The sequence below is a fragment of the Leiobunum rupestre genome, chromosome 7 (genome assembly GCF_980474605.1).
Source record: "Leiobunum rupestre chromosome 7, qqLeiRupe1.1.hap1, whole genome shotgun sequence".
Lineage (NCBI taxonomy): Eukaryota > Metazoa > Arthropoda > Arachnida > Opiliones > Sclerosomatidae > Leiobunum > Leiobunum rupestre.
In genome coordinates this window covers 31,806,488-31,825,134 of record NC_143390.1, presented here as the reverse complement: position 1 = coordinate 31,825,134, position 18,647 = coordinate 31,806,488, and the positions used below count along the sequence as shown (strand labels likewise).

Sequence of the window (18,647 nt, the reverse complement as noted above, 5' to 3'; positions counted from 1 at the left end):
CCATTCCGTTCGCTTGGGTTGATCCCGCTTTTCTCGGCAGGCCAGACAGGGTTCTCTCTTTGGGAAGGGCCCCCGCCTCGTATTCCGGCCCTCCTAACCTCTTCCATGAGTGACATCTGTTAATAATCGAGGCCCCGGGCCGTAGCACGCTAAGCTTACACCGAGAAATAGACTGTATTTTGATCCGCAACGCGTGGACCGTAATATCCGAGAACATCGAAGAACGCCACTGCTGGAGTATTTGAAACTCGCGAGAAAGAGAGAGAAAAATAGTAACCATGGATACTGGCTTTATTGATGACCTTAAAAGGGGAAAGAGAGCGAGGGATATTAAAGGAGAGAAGGCTACGCCCCTTGTCTTCCACTATATACTACGTCCGAAAAGCGGGAGACGCGCAGACCGACCGATCGAGAGAGAGAGAGAAAGAGAGAGAAGTCGGGTTGCGCGTGCGTCCCAGAGAGTGCCGGAGTTGAAACCGAAAGAGGTGGAGAGGTTTCGGAACTCACTCGCTTTACCGCTTTCCGAGGGCGTCGGACGCGTCAAACAACCGCGCGTCTTTTAGAAGGAAACGTGCTACTCGCTTCAGTCGTTTTCGACGAACGGGACCCGTCCGAGGGTCAATTCTTTTTAGCCCCAAATCGCCCTTAATAACTGTATCGATAAGATAAAAGGGGTTTGCGAGTGGCTCGCGCTCTCGGTAATTAAGTAGGCGAATTTTTGGTAGTCTCCCTCGCGAGAAACACATGGGTTGGAGAGGCTACAGGTGGCACGCTGTTTATCCAAGATCCAGGAGTACTTGGAGCGATAACGAGACGCCGGCCGCTTTCGAGTGCAGAATCGACAACGTCCACCTCGCTTCCAGACAATTTTCCCTTTCGTCAATACAGCCCACTAACTACTTTCGGCGTCGCTTTTAATTAAATGTTTTAGACGCAGTGACAAATTTAAAAGGAAAAAATAAATAATTTATCGTGATCGTTTTTAACTGTTCATTTGTATTGGCTTCAAAATGCTCAAGAATCCGATATGGGATCTCTTCGTACTCTTCCGAATTTTCGCCATCAACATTGCGACACTCGTGGCTCTCTTTTCAGGTGAGGTCGAGGTTCATTGTTTTCGGTATTTAGCTTAAATCTATTTTGATATTGAACGATAAATTGCGTATATTGTCAATGAAACCGAAAAAGTTACATGTTTGACTACTTACTTAATTTATTAATCAAATATTTATTTCCCTGTTACTTTATGTATTTCAGTTAAATATACTATTTTTGGGCCATAACCAGTTAGTGAAAGCACTTAGCCAATTATTAATTTATCTTTTCAAAAATTGTTAAGTCTATAGTCAAATTTGACCAAATCAGTCTATTCGAACGTCTTTTAAATCACGTATAACGCGTAAATCACTGATGTCATTATAACTAGACTCGATGCGCGTACGAAAGAAAATACTTAAATATTTAATATTTTCTAAAGGTTTTACGAAAACCGTGCGGAGATTTAGCGATTAGAATTGCTTGGTTAGAAAAGCGTGAAAATATAAAATAAAAAGCCTAATAGTTGTTTTCACAAAAGATTTGGCACGCAGAGGCTCATGGGAGATCGTTATGGTTGAGCAAAGCGTCGTCTGCTAAAATTTATCTGCTCACACAGTCGTACCGAGGCCCACGTGTTTTGCTCTTGGATTCACTGATATTGACGGCTTTTAAAATTCATTTTGCGCGTGAAAATACCTCTACATGTTATGGTCAAAAAAGCACGCAAAGAAGGCTGTGTGCCCAAGACATGTACCTGTAGTGTCGCGCGCTAAAACGTCATTTCAAAATCCGTCAATTACAAAGAAACAAACGTTTAGTCGGGCAGTAATAAATCTATGAAGGGAAAGTTTTATAGAATTTTTATTATATAATGTAAATTTAGTATCTTGAAACCCAATTGTGGGTTCCAATTATACTCATTGTGATTTTACCTAAAGCATAAACCACAGCCAAGGCTCCACAGCAGGACATATTCAGTCTAAATAATGCTAAAAACAAAACAAAATACCTTAATAAATCTGAAAAATATAGAAATTGTAGTTTACCTTTATAATAATAATTTAGTTTTATTAAACTCACTTTACTGCAAAACTGTAAGTTCTGTAACTAGTAAAAATATTGTAAGCTCGCGTAAGCCTCGTAACTTTTTAATAGCAGAAAACACAACAGCCGAGAGCTCGCTCCAAGTTTGGCCAACCTTGAGATTTCATTTTGGCCGTACTTCACGAGATCATGTGACCAACGATCTTTTGTGAAAAAAACTATTGAATTTGTTTTCAAATTACATTTTTGTTTCGCATTTATATTATATTGTTTTCTAAGAAATGGTCTAACCTCGCACCTTCTCCTTAATATTTGACGGTCTGTTTTTTTTGCTTCAAATTTATCATTTAAGGAATACACTAAGAATTCGTGCTCAAATACCTGGCGCGTCGTACAGACTCTTTTCTAATTAAATATATATTTTTGGCCAGCAGTAGCAACGGAGGCCGGCAACGTAGCTTTATGAGTATTTTATGTATGGGAATTGCCAGAAAGATATTAAATATTAGAAAACGACCAGTCTTTTTTTTCTAGTGGTCAGTATTATCAAAGGCGGGTTGCAACACTTTGCTCTTACCCTATGCCCGCTTTAACGTAAACTGTCAAGTTGGTTTATTTTTTTGGCTCCTGGACTATGAAGGAAACTCCGTAGGTAATCGGGCTACGAGAAATATTTAATACCGTAAAAATCGAAACTTACGGTAATTCGTAGCTCGCTTGGTCATTAAGCTTGGGGTATGTCTCGCTCTTTCCCTAGAATAAACACGAGATTGTAGATATTTGTATACTCTAATGAACTTTGCTTTTACCATTTCCATCATTTCCATATACTTACACTGACAGTAGGAATCATTATTTCCATTTTCTCATTTTCTCGAAGCTTTGTTTCTAAATTGCCTAACTTATTAATCGAAGGTTTCGCAGTTTTCTTTAACTTTCATTCGCTAAATATAAGAGCCAAAGTTTTGATATACTAACTTAAGTATAAGTGTATTAATGAGCTAGAAGACTGAAGTATTATTTTTTACATAATCTATATTCTCGTACCGAATCTTATTTAACTAATTTGGAATGTAAATTCGCCTTGTTTCAAGGATTTCGTTTTTCGTGTAACGGACGACAAAGTTTCACCGCTTTAACTCTCTTTTTCACAAAATTTCGGGCGATCATTTGGGAGGTCATTCTCAATTGAAAGAATCGAATAAATTTCCTTTTAAAAGCCCGATTCCGAGAAGGTTAAAAGGATAGGCTTAATGTATAGTAAATAACCTTCTTCTAATAGGTATTTCTATTTAATTTCACAATATTATTAGAATTATTAACTTAATAATTAAAGTAAAACTTTACTTTTCATTCATTTATCCGTATTATAGTTTAATATATCGAATATCCGTTCCTTTGAAACGATAGATAACTGAAATTAATTTAATAGGACCTTGAATAGGATCATTTATCTTTAGGTTTCTATGCAGATGCGTTCCATCTTGATAATTGGTTTTTAGCTAGAAGTCATTTACAACTCCCTAACGCGCGTTTTCGAGTCGCGGAAGCTGGTTAGATTCACGTATAAGAACTAAATATTGGAGGGTAGCCCCTCGATCCGGTCTACCTTCTCTTTTTAATGGTATTTTATCCAAGGAGGTTGGCTGATTACACGCTTGAAATAAAATGAGTAATTATTCCAAATTCATTTCAAAAGAATTAGCTTTTTACGGTGACAGCTAACTTGAAAAATAAATAAATAAAACTTAATAAAAAAACGGTTTGGAAAACCAATTAGCGCAAATGGTTTTAATTGAATTTACACAATTTTTTTGTACTTAACCCCATTTTAACTTGTAATACGCTTAATTTGTTTTATAATTCGTAATTTAAGTTTTTTCCAATTTGTAAATTTTAAATAAGGTAAATAGGTTTAATACTTGGGAAGATGGGGTATAACATTTGATGAAGGGTTCTTTTTCTAGAGATTTTTAGAAAAATTATATATATAGATATATATATATATATATATATATATATATATATATATATATATATATATATATATATATATATATATATATATATATATATATATATATATATATATATATAAAATAAAATATATTTGGCCCACTTCCATCTTTAGAAAGTGAGAATTCATTCTTTGTTCCCTCACCCTCTTTTCAGTATTCCCTTTTTTAAACGAACGCCATTCTGTGTTTTAATAGTTGATTTCAAGAAAGATCGGTGGTCACATGCATAGATAAAATAACTTCGTATATAGATAGGAAACTTCAATGGGGCAAACTGACTCTCATGAGATTGCCCTGACGTCTAGTGACTGCGCCAGTTGGCTGTGTTCTCAAGAGCGTAGAACGTATTGAGAAATTTGAGGTCGGAGTTTTGGGAATTAACGTATTTTGCAAGGTAAATGTCTTCAAATATACCAGAAATAGCGTCTAAAACAAACTTGAAATCTTTACTGAATGCTATTTCTTTAGTGCTATTTTTTTAAGTTTGCTCTCAGATCAAGAAAAAGTACTTTTAATACATATAGCTCGCTTAAGCCTTTGCAATTGGGATTGCGTTACACCAAGGTTCTAGTACATACTTCGAGTAGTGAGAACTTCACCAAATAATATTATTCGGGTGCCGCCACCAGATGTCGGTCAAAATTCTGGTGTCACTTCTACAACATGAAGTTTCCTATCTATATACGAAGTTATTTTATCTATGGTCACATGATTTGGTTACTTTCGGTTGTATAGTTTAAGTATTTAAGCACGCGCTTCTTTTTAAATTTTCAACGCTCTTGCAAAATCGCGCGAGCCACGATTTACTAATATATCAAGAGCGTGCGCCCCAAAAATTAACTCTTTTGTACATGTATTTGTCGATATTATATTTCAGAATCACCTATTTACGATCTCTAACCTACGAAAATTTTACGCTTTTCGTGTATTTGTCTATGTTATATATTATAGAAAGAATTACGACGGGTGAAGTTTAAAAAACGTATATTTTTCCGCTGATTTTTCACTTGAAATAAGTAGTGTACGAGGCCCAAAATAATATCTTATTTTTCGAACCTTTTTGAAGCCGCAGGGTTATTACTTCGAATTTATTAACCATATTTAATTACCTTAAATTGATTTTTAAAATTCCTCGATAAAACCGTAACTTTATGGGAAACATCTAAAGTCAGTGAGATATTCCTCCCCGCCACTAGAGGTCTCAAACTATTCTCTAAATGGGGGCCCTTCCGATAACCGTATTAATTTTAAACGGATTATTTTGTAGTAAGTAATATTAAACGCTTTTAGCTAGTTAATTTTTAATTACTTTTCGGGCCGCTTTAATTATGTATTACATTGTTATTAATAAGTTACGCGTAACAGAATACATCTTTAATAATAGTTGGTATCTTTTTCAGGTGTGGCGCAAGCGGACGCTTTACAACGGCAAGGTCCGAGGTTCATCTTAGAACCGCCAAATCGCGTGGACTTTTTAAATTCGACCGGAGTGTCCATTCCGTGCTCGGCCGAAGGAAACCCGACTCCCACCGTCACTTGGATGCGCCAAGACGGCGTCACGCTGGTGGACGACGTGCAGAAACTGCGTCAAGTCCGCGCCGACGGATCCATGGTGTTTCAACCGTTCAGAGCCAAAGACTATCGCCAAGACATTCACTCTGCCGTGTACCGCTGTGTCGCCGAGAACGTCGTGGGTTCCATCATCAGTAGGGAGGTCAAAGTCCGAGCCGGTACGGAAACCATATTTGTTGTTGTTCTTTCGTGGTGTAAGGAACGTCATAGGTTAAAATTTTTGGCCGTAATTTCTAAGCTCTTTTCAGTTCGAATATTATTTATGGTTGGTTTAAATAGCGACCAAAAATTTGACCTTAGAAATTTTTATCGTCCTCCCCCCGAGTCCCAGTGGTCTTAAAAAAGCAAATTCATTCCATTGATTGGTGTTATATTAGATCTAGACAAGTGGCGAAATGTTTAATTATATCCGCGCGTGAATCCGGTGACAGGCTTATTAAAGGGGCGTTTTGTAATAAGCAGAGTTGTTGGGATAGTGGGAAATGTGAGCGAAATCCCCGTCGCAAAAATCCCCGAATTAATTTCAAGCGTCGCGCAACTTGACGGGTGTTTCGAAAAGTTTAAACTTGCAAATATTTCAAAAGGTTGTCCTCTTTCTAGGGGGCCAAACGCCTCTCTTCCGTAAAGTCGAAACATTTGAATGAATCCCCGCCGGATTACGAGGTAGCTCCCTTTTGACTATGACGCAAAGTCGATATGGTTTAGATCTTCCCGAGGATTTTCCAAAAATTGTCTGCAAATCCCTTCGCGCGCGCCCTCCCTCTGCCACCCTCGCTTCAATTTGGCGTCGTCCGTTGCTTTCATATTTGGGAACGATTCGTCAAAGGCTCGCCGATCTGTTGGAACGGTATTAAATTCATTCGGCCAAGAATACCGTCGGGGGCTTTTCGCGGGGAGGGAGGAAATCTACCGTGTTTATAGATCTTAAAGCGAGACTTAACGGATGATTCTCGTCGAAGTGGGCGACGGGGTACGGGCTGCGTCTCGTGCGTCGGCGCTTTGAAATTAACCGGTTGGATATAGTAGACCTTCGAGGGTGACTACGGCTAGGGCGTCATTCCATCGGTTGACTCGGATGTCCCTAAATGGAAGCCATAGAATTTAACGAGGTGCTAAGAAGAGACTATTCCGTCCTTGAATACGTTAGTTGGTAATTTCGACCCTTTTCGCCGCGATCGTAAGGCGAGACCTTGTACACACCTCGCGTGGTTGCCACCATTTACTCCGGGACAGTCCGGCTCGGTATTAGCCGGAGAGGTGGCTATTTACGTTTGAGCTCCGCGTCCCAGGAGGAATTACGGCGGCCTCAGCCCTCACCGCCGACTCGCCATATTACGACTATATCAACAAAAGTCACATCTCATTTCGCCCTTATATTTTAGAGCGGCGAATATTCGGAGAAGCCTTTCCTCCATTAGCCGTAGTCCGGCCGACGATGACGTCCGGCCTAGTTCGCGCTACGGGCGTGCTTGGACATGATTTATACGCGTCACTCGCCTCCTTAATTGAAAGACCAGTAACTCGTCACAATTTTCCAGCCCTTAAAGATTCCGCCGAGGTAGTGGCTTCTACCTTTATGAAAATGTATTATAGGTGTTGGTCCAGCACACCCTCTTCCCGCGTGGTGCGTGACTTACCAGGCGCGACTGCCGCTAGCCGACGTTATGTTACTTAGGTTTTGACCCCTTTTCTCTCTTTAACTTCACGTAGGTGGGCTTTAACCCCTATTTAAAATCTAGTCACGAGCCCCGTGTGTCAGGTGGTAAAATCGGATAACGCCAGCGGACGAATTAAATACGTCCTTTAATTTTCTTGGCGGGAAATTCGCGTCCGTTTGGTGTCCGGATAAAGATATAGATTCAAAAGCGCGTGTTAATGGTGTAATGGCGCGGGTCCGAAATAAACATCTTGGCCGGACGCGTTGTTGAGTTTTAATTTTCAGCCTCATTTAATAAAAGTTTCTTACGGGAAAATAGATCGGCCAAACTTATATTTCAAAACTAGCTGTCTCTTCCGCTATTTATAAATAGCAGCTGTAGTACCTATATACTCTTCACGAAAAATGGAGTATATTTCTCTCGAACCTATCAGACTACATTTCGAGATTAGATTTATTAGGGTCTATTCATCGATTTACTGGGCGTTCGTGATAAGTATGGCATAAATTCAATCGCGTGTTCTTTCGCTTCTAAGTAAGTGATATATGCGTAATGAACACGGACCTAAAGGGACCTAAACCAACCCTTCAAATAATAAAATAAGCATAAAGGTATCGCTACCTTTAACAAAATAGTTTTATTTTTCATGATCAACTGATCATTGATTGAAAATCAATTAGATAAATTTACATTGTATTAGGAAGCGCTCTAAGGCCAACGTTAATTTTGGAATCAACTCGAACCAAAGAACACGTCACAGAATTTCACTAGCCGTATCATAGAAACTACCAGTGCAGATTTATGGATTTTTATCAACAGGCATATCGACATGTGGAGCGCGTGCGAGCTTGGCAATAACTCTATTTCCGTCTAGCTATCACGATGATTGATTTCCATATAGTTAGCCTTTTTTCCAAAGCGATCTTTTATATTACAGCTACGGAAGATGTTGTCCTCCCACCCTTACTCCCGTTACGGCGGTTATTCATTCCGTTCGCTTTGCGAAACGCCCTAATAGTGAGAAATCGAAATAATTATTTCTGGAAATCTAGAATTACAGGATAAATATTAGAAATATTTTCGATATTTCTGGAAGTCTAGAAATACAGGAGTAATATTACAAATCTTGAGAAATCCAAAGAAATATTAGAAATCTAGAGAAATTAAAAAAAAATATTGAAAATCTAGAGAAATAAACAGAAATATTTTCGATATTTCTGGAAATCTAGAAATGCAATAGAAATATTGTTAATTTAGAGAAATAAACTGAATTATTTTCGATATTTCTGGAAATCTAGAAATGCATTAGAAATGTTGTAAATCTAGAGAAATAAACAGAAATATTTTCGATATTTCTGGAAATCTTGAAATGCATTAGAAATATTGTAAATCTAGAGAAATAAACAGAAATATTTTCGATATTTCTGGAAATCTAGAGAAATAATCAAATATTTGCGATATTTCTAGAAATGCATTAGAAATATTAGAAATCTCGAGAAATATAGAGAAATAAACGGATATACTTTTGATATTTCTGTAAATATCGTAAATATTTGGAAATCAGAAATAAGGTGTACAATTTTATCTAAGTGGCTACCCCCTCGCCTAATAGAGAAAGAGCGTTGTCCAAATAATGAAAGATTTAAATTTGTTATATCGTTTAAGAACGCACACCGGTAGTGTCTTTTAAGGTAATTAAAAAAACGCAGCCTTGGCAATGTATTCGGAGATTTATATCGTAGGTGTAGGTATATTCCAACATACCCAAAACTAGTCACGACGGGAATGTTCAAACTTTTCTATACTCCGGAAACATTCTTGGAGTGGATGTATGGGCAGAATTAAAGCAGGGCGCTGGCCCGAAAAGCCCAGTTCGCGAGAAATAAATCGCCGCGAAACCTTTTCTCTCTGGCGCGAGTCGAGTTTCGCAAAAGTTTTCAGGAGCAATCAAAACGAAAGAGCACAAACATTTCATTAAATATATATAAAAGGGGAGAGCTCGGCTTCCGCGTTTAGTCCTCTTCGGATTTCGAGAGTCGTAGCTCGAGCTTCCCGTCTTCCTCTCTTTTCTCTTCGCGTCTTTTCGCTTTGAATTTCAAAATTATTTCTAGAATTTTACGTTCCGTAATTTGGGTCGTACTAAAAGAGACTAAATATATTTTCTGACGTGGCTGGCCAGCTCGGATATCGGAGGGTATAGAGTCGTTACGCGCGTTTCTATGAAAGAGTTTTAGTCGCGGGGTCCGCTCACTCTTTTATGATCGTATCTCCAATTTCCTCCGTTCCGATTCCACTGGCCGCGAGAGAAGGGCGAAATATCCGTATGGTTTATTTGTAAGCTGCGGAAGCGAATGGCGGACCGTCTCCTTTGATTTGTGGCTTTTTCGCAAACTTTTTTCGTATTTTTATGCAGATTTTGTTGCGGATGGAACTAAGCTTTTATTCCGACCTTTTACGGCGAATAAGGTTATCTTTGCTCCTCTCTCCTATATTATACTCGGCTATTTGTCATTGAAGCATCTCAATTTTGAGCTGCAGATAACGTTCTAGAGAAAATAATTAGGGCAATATTGCGAATACGCGGCTGGCGTTCTTTGTTGGGCCGGAACATTATACCAAAATTATTCCCGGCATTCGAGTCTTTGAAGTATGTCCTTTAATAAATGTAGAAGGCGAAATAATTAACGCGTTGCATTACGATTATTTCCGCGGAGTTAATGTCGAAACGGATGCGCTAGCGTTAACATCTCAAATTCAAGACGTTCGGTTCAGAGATAAATATTTAAATGAGATTTTTACAGACGTTTGATAACTGGATAAATTAGTCTGACTCTATTATCCCAGTAGACTCTTTAATGTAGTCACGGGATAGTCCTACCAAACATTTCATCAAAGCGAAATGCTGATCACATATCCCGGTAACAATGTAAACGTCGTCGAGTACGTGTTCGATTCGGTTTGATTACATTCGAGGTCATTTAGATTCGCTCCTCTCTCTCGCTCGGCGGCCAACTTCCTTTCTTTTGATTCAAGCCGAACCCTCCAATATTCTCTTTTTTTTTGCCAGCGATTCCCGAGTGCTAGGGCAAAAGTCTCCCTGGAGGCGGCGACGGATAGTATTCGTAGGACGAGTCGCGTTTTCGGAAACCCGCTGCCATCGAGATGGAGCGAGTCCTGGCTACTCGTCAGACTCCATTAAGCCCTTGACGTTTCAGCTCGGAGCGTATTGACTTTCCAAAGTATTCCCAGGGAGTTCTCTCATTTTTGCATTCGCGAAAAAGCCGCGTCGTCGTCAAATAGGTTAAAGTCATTTTAATCCGCGAAATTTCGGATCACCGAAGGGTCATTACGCTTTTCCCAGTATCCAGGATTTTGCATTTTGCAGCGTCTCTCGCGACTGAGTGACGCTTCGAAAACGTTATTAACGCTCATATTTTATCCGTATATGTTTGGAAGCGTCCGCGAACGACGACATTCAAATGACGAGCAATTTTAACCCCTAATGTTACGCGTAGTTTTGCATCTTTCTGGTGTAATGGGCCATCCTTGTTGGCATCTTGACGCCTTACTGCCCGAGCATTTTCTCTACACCTCCATCAACCTCTGACGGTAGTTTCCCACCTAATATCAGAGACGTGACCTTAGCTGACGAATCACCATCATGATGTTCGTCATCACCCTGGTAGTCGGCGAAAGAGTAAATGCGCAAATACATAAATTTGCGTTCTATCTTAGTAACAAAGGGTATACATCAACCCGACCTCTAAGTTCACCAATTTTTGGATAATCTAAACAGTAACTCTAAGAACTTAAGAGTATAAAAATAAACTGTGTTAGCCCTTAAGCGTTAGCGTAATATCCCAATTTTTCGGTAAACATGTTTTGTCTTAACGTCAATTTAGTTGCTACCCGCTGATACAGAAAGGACCCAGAAACGCTCTGGTCCGTAACTCTAAGGGTTCTCGAGCCTTCTTTACCCAGGCATCGTAATTACTATTTATTTTCGTATAAAAGGGGTTATATATCGTATAGGCTGGAATAGCTCGGGTTCCATTAAGCCCGATCCGAGCAAGCAGTGCCTACATGGCGACCTCGGGACTTTATAGGGGCTAATATACGACAGTTGCCAAAGTAGCTTCCATTCTAATTCTATGGCGCGTATCTTATTGGGAGTCATTCTGGAGAGGGTCGTCTGCTAGCTCAATCTCGTGCCATCCTCACCGTATTCTTCGAGTCGATTGCCAGGAAGAAACCTACCAAGTCCCACCATACCAGGAAAGGGGGGGAAACTGGTGTTTTTGGATTGTTTCCAACAACGGCGGGAAAGAAGGGAGGGAAGAGTTGAACTTTTTGGTCTTATTTTTATGGCTGCTGTGCACGGCCCTCGCGCCCATCGAAGTATACTTCCCAAACGCATTTGATATAAGAGATTTTTATGACTAAAACTTCCCGTAGATGGCGGACAGTACTTCTCTATGGTGGAGAGATATTTATTGCGCGTCGTATTACCGATCCAAAAATAGAGGGAGTGGAAAAAGTCGGCTTTTTTTTGAGGGAAATATGACTTGTCCAGTTTTAGAGAGATAATAAATGTCTGGTACTTTCAAAGAAATACGCTAGCTTTAATGTTCCTTTCCTCCCGCCTAAGTAGGTGCGTATCCGACTTTCCTTATTCTTTTTAGCTCGCATCTTTTTCTTGTTTCGCCGTAAGCTTATCTCTCTCTCCTCTCCGCTCTTCCAATCGTACCGTTCCAGACGCGACTTTATTCCTTTTCCTAATGCAATGCCGCAACCGTTTTCTCCGAGTTATTTGCTTAAAATATTGATGGCTTACATCGAGATTTGGCTTATTTTTAGCTATCTTGATAAAACTTCGTATTTTATGGCATAATACAGTAGTTATAAGTGTATATTGAATTGAGGGTCCAAATCTAAAAACATCTCTATTCATAGGGTATGTTTTAAAATGGAATCGATATGGTTAATGCCATCTAGGAGCAACAAACACAGCACCCCACACAAGGAGAACGCAACCCGTCAAAAATCGTCTATTTTCTTGTGTACATTTTTCATTGGTTAGACGCTTTAGCCCCTGCTGCCGTCAGAAGGGGAAAATTCGGAAATTGTCTTCCCCGTTTCCGTAAAACGTTCATCCAATGAAATTTGTACACAACACTGCGTTAGTGTGTTTAAAGGCTAGCTGCGTTCTCCTTGTGTTTGTTGCTCCTAGATGCCATTTATAAAAGTGTCACTCAGAAGCCTGTTCGACGGATGTGACATTTCCGAAAATAATTCTCATCGGGCCCGGAATTCTTGTTTTCCGGAAGCCCTGTTCTTAACCGTGCCTGAAAACACGTTGAAACCTTTCATGTGATGCTGGTTTTGACAAGTGCAGTTTGAATTTCACCTCGAGATCGCGAGAGTCCATCAGCCTTTAACATTTATAAATTTCTTTTTGATTGCTGAATAGGCGTAATTACGATTACAAAAGTACAAGAAGCATACGTTCTGTGTGCTACCTAGGAGCAACAAACACAAGGAGAACGCAGCTAGCCTTTAAACACACTAACGAAGGGTGTGTACGAATTTCATTTGACGAGCGTCACGAGCCTTTACGCTGAACGTTTTACGGGCGGGGGGGGAAGACAATTTCCGATTTTTTCCTTTCCGACGGCAGCAGGCGCTAAAGCGTCTAGCCAATGAAAAACGTACACAAGAAAATCCACGACTTTTGACGGGTTGCGTTCTCCTTGTGTGGGGTGTTGTGTTTGTTGCTCCTAGGTGCTACAAAGTCTCATTGCTATACAGAGAAACATTTATCGGTGATTACGCTATTCAGGGTGTTCAAAAGGTTATGCAAAGATTTTAAGGAGTTGTAGGGGGTGAGTTGAGAAGTATGCCTGTTATTTTCCCATTTTCCTACGATGAGTTAAAAGAGCGCCAGAGAGCTTCAAAGTGTTTAAGTTACCTTTTGACGCTGGTTACCTCGATTTTTTTACAAAGTGCTTTTTTACCTATCACACGAACCCAAACCTTAATGTTCGCATTTCCCTGCTGCTTGGTTTTGCGCTTGTTGCAGCCTACTTCCAGGGGCTAGTAGGCCACACTTTGTAGCTCTCTGTCGCTCTTTTAACTCATCGTAGGAAAATGGGGAAAAAACAGGTATACTTCTCAACTCACCCGCTGGAACTCCTTAAACATTTTGCTTTACCTTTTGAAACACCCTGTATATGATAGAATTATAAGTAATAATAAAACTTTTATATTATTATAAGTAATAATAAAACTTTTATATTATTATAAGTAATAATAAAACTTTTATATTATTATAAGTAATAATAAAACTTTTATATTATTATAAGTAATAATAAAACTTTTATATTATTATAAGTAATAATAAAACTTTTATATTATTATAAGTAATAATAAAACTTTTATATTATTATAAGTAATAATAAAACTTTTATATTATTATAAGTAATAATAAAACTTTTATATTATTATAAGTAATAATAAAACTTTTATATTATTATAAGTAATAATAACACTTTTATATTATTATAAGTAATAATAACACTTTTATATTATTATAAGTAATAATAACACTTTTATATTATTATAAGTAATAATAAAACTTTTATATTATTATAAGTAATAATAAAACTTTTATATTATTATAAGTAATAATAAAACTTTTATATTATTATAAGTAATAATAAAACTTTTATATTATTATAAGTAATAATAAAACTTTTATATTATTATAAGTAATAATAAAACTTTTATATTATTATAAGTAATAATAAAACTTTTATATTATTATAAGTAATAATAAAACTTTTATATTATTATAAGTAATAATAAAACTTTTATATTATTATAAGTAAAAATAAAACTTTTATATTATTATAAGTAATAATAAAACTTTTATATTATTATAAGTAATAATAAAACTTTTATATTATTATAAGTAATAATAAAACTTTTATATTATTATAAGTAATAATAAAACTTTTATATTATTAACTTAACATATAAGGTATTAACGTTAAATTAAGTATCAATTTCAACTGCTAAATACTAATCTTAAAAGCAATATTTAAATTACAGAACCAGAAGAATAGTTAGCCACTATTTGCCATAAAGTGATAAGACAGCCTTCGTGAAAGTCGTTTGAAAAGGCTAAATTGTTGCGAAACGTCTAACAAAATACGTAAAAACTCTTGTTGAATTTTGAAAGTCCTTTACGGGCACCTTAAGAGACACTGCTCTTAAGAAATTGAGCTAGTCTCGAGAAAACTTCGGTTTAATCGTCTTGCGAGACGTTCTGCTCATAAGGCGGCACTCGCGCAGCTCGGGGGAAGTGTTTTAACGAGTATCTCTTTTAAGCGCACTAGTCGTTACTTGGCGAATCGCTTCCTCCTCCGCGAATTCATGATCTGTTTCCTCAGCCCTAATGAGCTCGTATAGAGCCTCTCTCTCCGGGGCTGAAGCGAAGGAGAAACAGCTTGGCCAAATGGCTTAGCCGTATAACTCGACATTGGGTTTAATTAAGCGACTGAAATTGGCTTCTGCCTTGTATAAACTCCTTATCCCCTCTTCCTTGATAAATTTTTATATCAATAAGAAAGATCCTACGAAGCTTTCCCCTTTCGCCACTCGCTAACTCCTTAGCTTATCCTTTCGGTGGTATATTCGGAGCTTGTTCGGCGCGCCAGTTTTCTACCTTACGAAGTTAGCAGTGTGGAAAGGTTACAATGCCCCTAATTTGCTTCGCTCTTTCGAGATCAATGCGATGGAAGGCTTACGAGAAAATGTATAAGAAATGCAAGAATAATTTAGTCTTTTTTTATACACGAGAAGGGTGTTTGCTACTAAATATTTTTGTTACGAAGTAAAGGCTAGTTCCCACTTAGCGAAAAATGCAGTTTTCGCGAAGCGAATTAACGCGTGCGAGTGAAATTCAGTGAAGCTCAAAGCTACGATGAAAATTAAATTCGTCGCGAAAGTCTCGAAAATTCGTCAAGTGTAAACTCGGCTTAAAGCGGAATTTAGTTAGCGCCAGACTTACACGACCCTTATTTTTTGTCCAATTGAGCGACGCTAAAATGCCCCTTAGTGATAGTTTTCACTATCGCGTAACGTCGCGTTTTTCAGCTTTGGCACGCGCGTAAAAAATAACGTTATTAAGCTTTAGTGGAAACGTAACTTAATGGTATCGAAAAGGGCTCCTCATTTTTATGTTCAAAATTAGCTTAAGTTAACTACGCGGTACGTCTAGACTGACTTAGTTTTTGTTTTAATAATGTCGTAAAATTTCCGTATCGAAACCTCGAGCGTTTTCTAATAAAAATTGAGAAAAAGCGAATGAGTAATGATAGAAAACTAATCTATCGTGAAATTGGTCTGCCAATATAAATACGCGGCTTCTAAACAATCTCCCCGAAAAGTAACTGCCGCTTGTATCCCGTTTAAAAAGAGATAACGAAGAGCCATTAACGTATAGAATATTTAATACAATTTCTTCCGTATTGGGATAATCGCGTCCGGAGCTAATTGAGCGGATAAACCTTTATTTTCATACGTGGAAAAAACGCCCGGCGACTATACCCTAAAAGGAAACCAACATAAATCCGCTGGGAACATTATATAGCTAAAGACTTCACCCTCTCTCTTTCCTTTTGATTTACTGTCCGGAGAGTCTATAATAAAAAGTATACGTATGGGAAAGAACGGCTTCGGTTCGAACTCGAACGGTGAACGTCGAAGAATGGAAAAATTGATAACGCATTATTGAACTTTTGCCTCGACGCCGCGGCTTCGTAACTTTTTTTAAGGGATGGATCTCAGTGAGAAAGTTTATGAAATATCGAAAAGGAAAAAGAGAGAGAGAAAAACAGAGAGGAGAGAGAGAGAATCCGGGAACAATTGATTGGAAAATAAAATTCTTCCAAGAAATGCCAAAAAAAAAGGAATTTGTAAGGAAGGAACGGGTGTATGGAAGTCCCTATTTATATCGCTTGTACCTCGCGAGAATCCCCCAACTGTAGATACACCGAGGTCTTTCTTTCTTAGCTACTCGTACAACTACGCCGAACTATCGACAATTCCTCTTCTTTTTTAACGGAAAGAAGTTGCCTCGTCTTATTTTTTCTCTCGCGAAGGTTTGAGCTATTTTGTAGCGGAGGTTTTTCGATATGTAGGTCTCTATAGCTAAAGGTGCCATTGAGGAACAAAAAAGAGAAAAGATAAACGACTGGCTATCGTGCTCTGGAATCATTTTTTGCCATTCCCGCCCTCGTCCCCCTGCCGGATTTATATACATTTATATATATATACATACAAGTATATAGCGTAGATTTCTTTTTACCACGCGCCCAATTCGAAGTTTGCATCCGGGATTCTTTTGATGAGTTCGAACTTTAAATTGTCGTTTGTCTCTTTCGCGATTTCGTACGGCGATTGCTAATGGTATCTTAATGCGAACGTTCTTAACGAACCGTTACGAATAACCTTTTTTCTTTTCCATTCTCTGTTTCGCGTCCATTTGGACTGCCAAATGAAGAAAATTGGCGACTTTTCGTTTCAAATTCGCGTGTTCGTTATTTCGTTATAGAGCCGGATTCCGAAAATTCGAAATGTTTAGGCGCCATTCCAGATGCGTTTTGCGGCTATTAAGGGTTTCCCTTTTGTAACCTAGTTTATGAACTTTAAGGTCGGTATAAGATACGATGGTTATCTGAAGATATTTTCATCGTTTTAAACCAACTCATTTCCCAGTATTTTGGTTATTAATTATCTAAATGTTCTATTCTATTTCTCATTTTGGTTTTGGGCCGTAAATCAACTTATCTATGGACGTTTGAGAATGTAACTTTAGCTCGAAATGGACAAGATTGAATATGTTTTGTCTTTAGAAATTTTCAGATAGATTTATGTTGATAATTAAAACAAATACAGATAAAGTTTAGAAAATTTGAAGTATAACTTGATAGAATATTAAATTCAATATTTATTCAAAACCATAGACGTAGAGCAGAGTCAGCAGACCATCAAATTACCGAAAATGTTCACTTTGGTCCCGTATGTGGTTATCGATAATTTTAAGTTAAAAGGAACCACCTATGGACTGCATTGTAAAGGATGATAAAATTGGCGAATAAGTAGATAAGTCCATAATGAAAAGGGATAATAAAGCTAAACCCTAAACAACTCATTTTATTATTATTTTATTTTATTTCATTTATTTTTTTTTATTTAATTATTCACTCGAAGATCTATTTGGTCCGAGTTTCACGTTTTTGTTTGCTCGAAGACCTATCGGTACGAGCTATTAATAAGTTTTTAAATTTCTTCAATTTTGTTTAGGGTTTAGCTTTATTATCCCTTTTCATTATGGACTTATCTACTTATTTGCCAATTTTATCATCCTTTACAATGCAGTCCATAGGTGGTTCCTTTTAACTTAACATTACGTAAATACTAATCTCCACCACTCTCCCCGTATTCGGCTTTCCGTTGCTATGCAACTCGTTTTGAAATTTTTAATATTTAGGCTTAGTTTCTCTATTCGGTGTTATAGTCGCAAGCCAGTTTTCCCGCACAGTACTGACGAGTCCCAAATAGGACGAAACCGGTCTACCGTTGGATTTTCTGGATTTTTTATTTTATTTAATTTAATTTAATTATTCACTCGAAGATCTATTTGGTCCGAGTTTTGCGTTTTTGTTTGCTCGAAGACCTATCGGTACGAGCTATTAGTTTGTTTAGGCATGGACTAATTAATTAGTCCATGGTTTAGGGTTTAGCTTTATTATCCCTTTTCATTATGGACGTATCTACTTATTCGCCAATTTTATTATCGATAATTTTGCTTAAAGGAAAGGCTCAGTTACCATTTTAACTGTATAGCATCGAAGAAGCTATCACTAATCAAGTTATTAGCTTTTTATTTAACTCTATGTGCGCATCCATTTTCTTCTAAAGCGATCTTCACTGTATACCACCAAGTCCAAGATCTCTAATTGGCTCTGAATAAAATCTGGAAGAAATCAAAAATGTAGTTGAATCTTGGATTAACAATAGTAGTGCCTACCTGGATATATCACTCTAGCATTCCACGTGCATTTCCTAAGTGTTTGTTACGGGTTCTGACTTATAGAAGGCTACGTGTTACGGGAGTTTTGGAAGATCTCCGTTAACTTCGCCGAAGCGGCGCTGCTGTCGCAAAAGTCATTTGCTTGTCAGGTTTTTTCCAAGTAATATATCCCGGTAGGCACTACTATTGTTAATCCAAGGTGGAATTCTCCCTTTCTCG

The 18,647-nt window shown here is 37.8% G+C and overlaps 1 protein-coding gene across 6 annotated transcripts in view; it reads left to right on the top strand.

Annotated features, from left to right (window-relative positions):
* Window positions 1-522: 522 nt before the first annotated feature.
* Window positions 523-18,647, top strand: part of LOC149936072 (cell adhesion molecule Dscam1-like) — a 106,197-nt gene continuing 88,072 nt past the window's right edge. For all 6 annotated transcript variants that reach the window (XM_090154453.1, XM_090154454.1, XM_090154451.1 and 3 more), the window contains exons 1-2: window positions 523-1,095; window positions 5,501-5,830. In XM_090154453.1, the coding sequence (XP_090010579.1) occupies window positions 1,011-1,095; window positions 5,501-5,830 (415 nt within the window). In that variant the 5' untranslated portion in view covers window positions 523-1,010. The remainder of the gene's footprint in view (window positions 1,096-5,500; window positions 5,831-18,647) is intronic.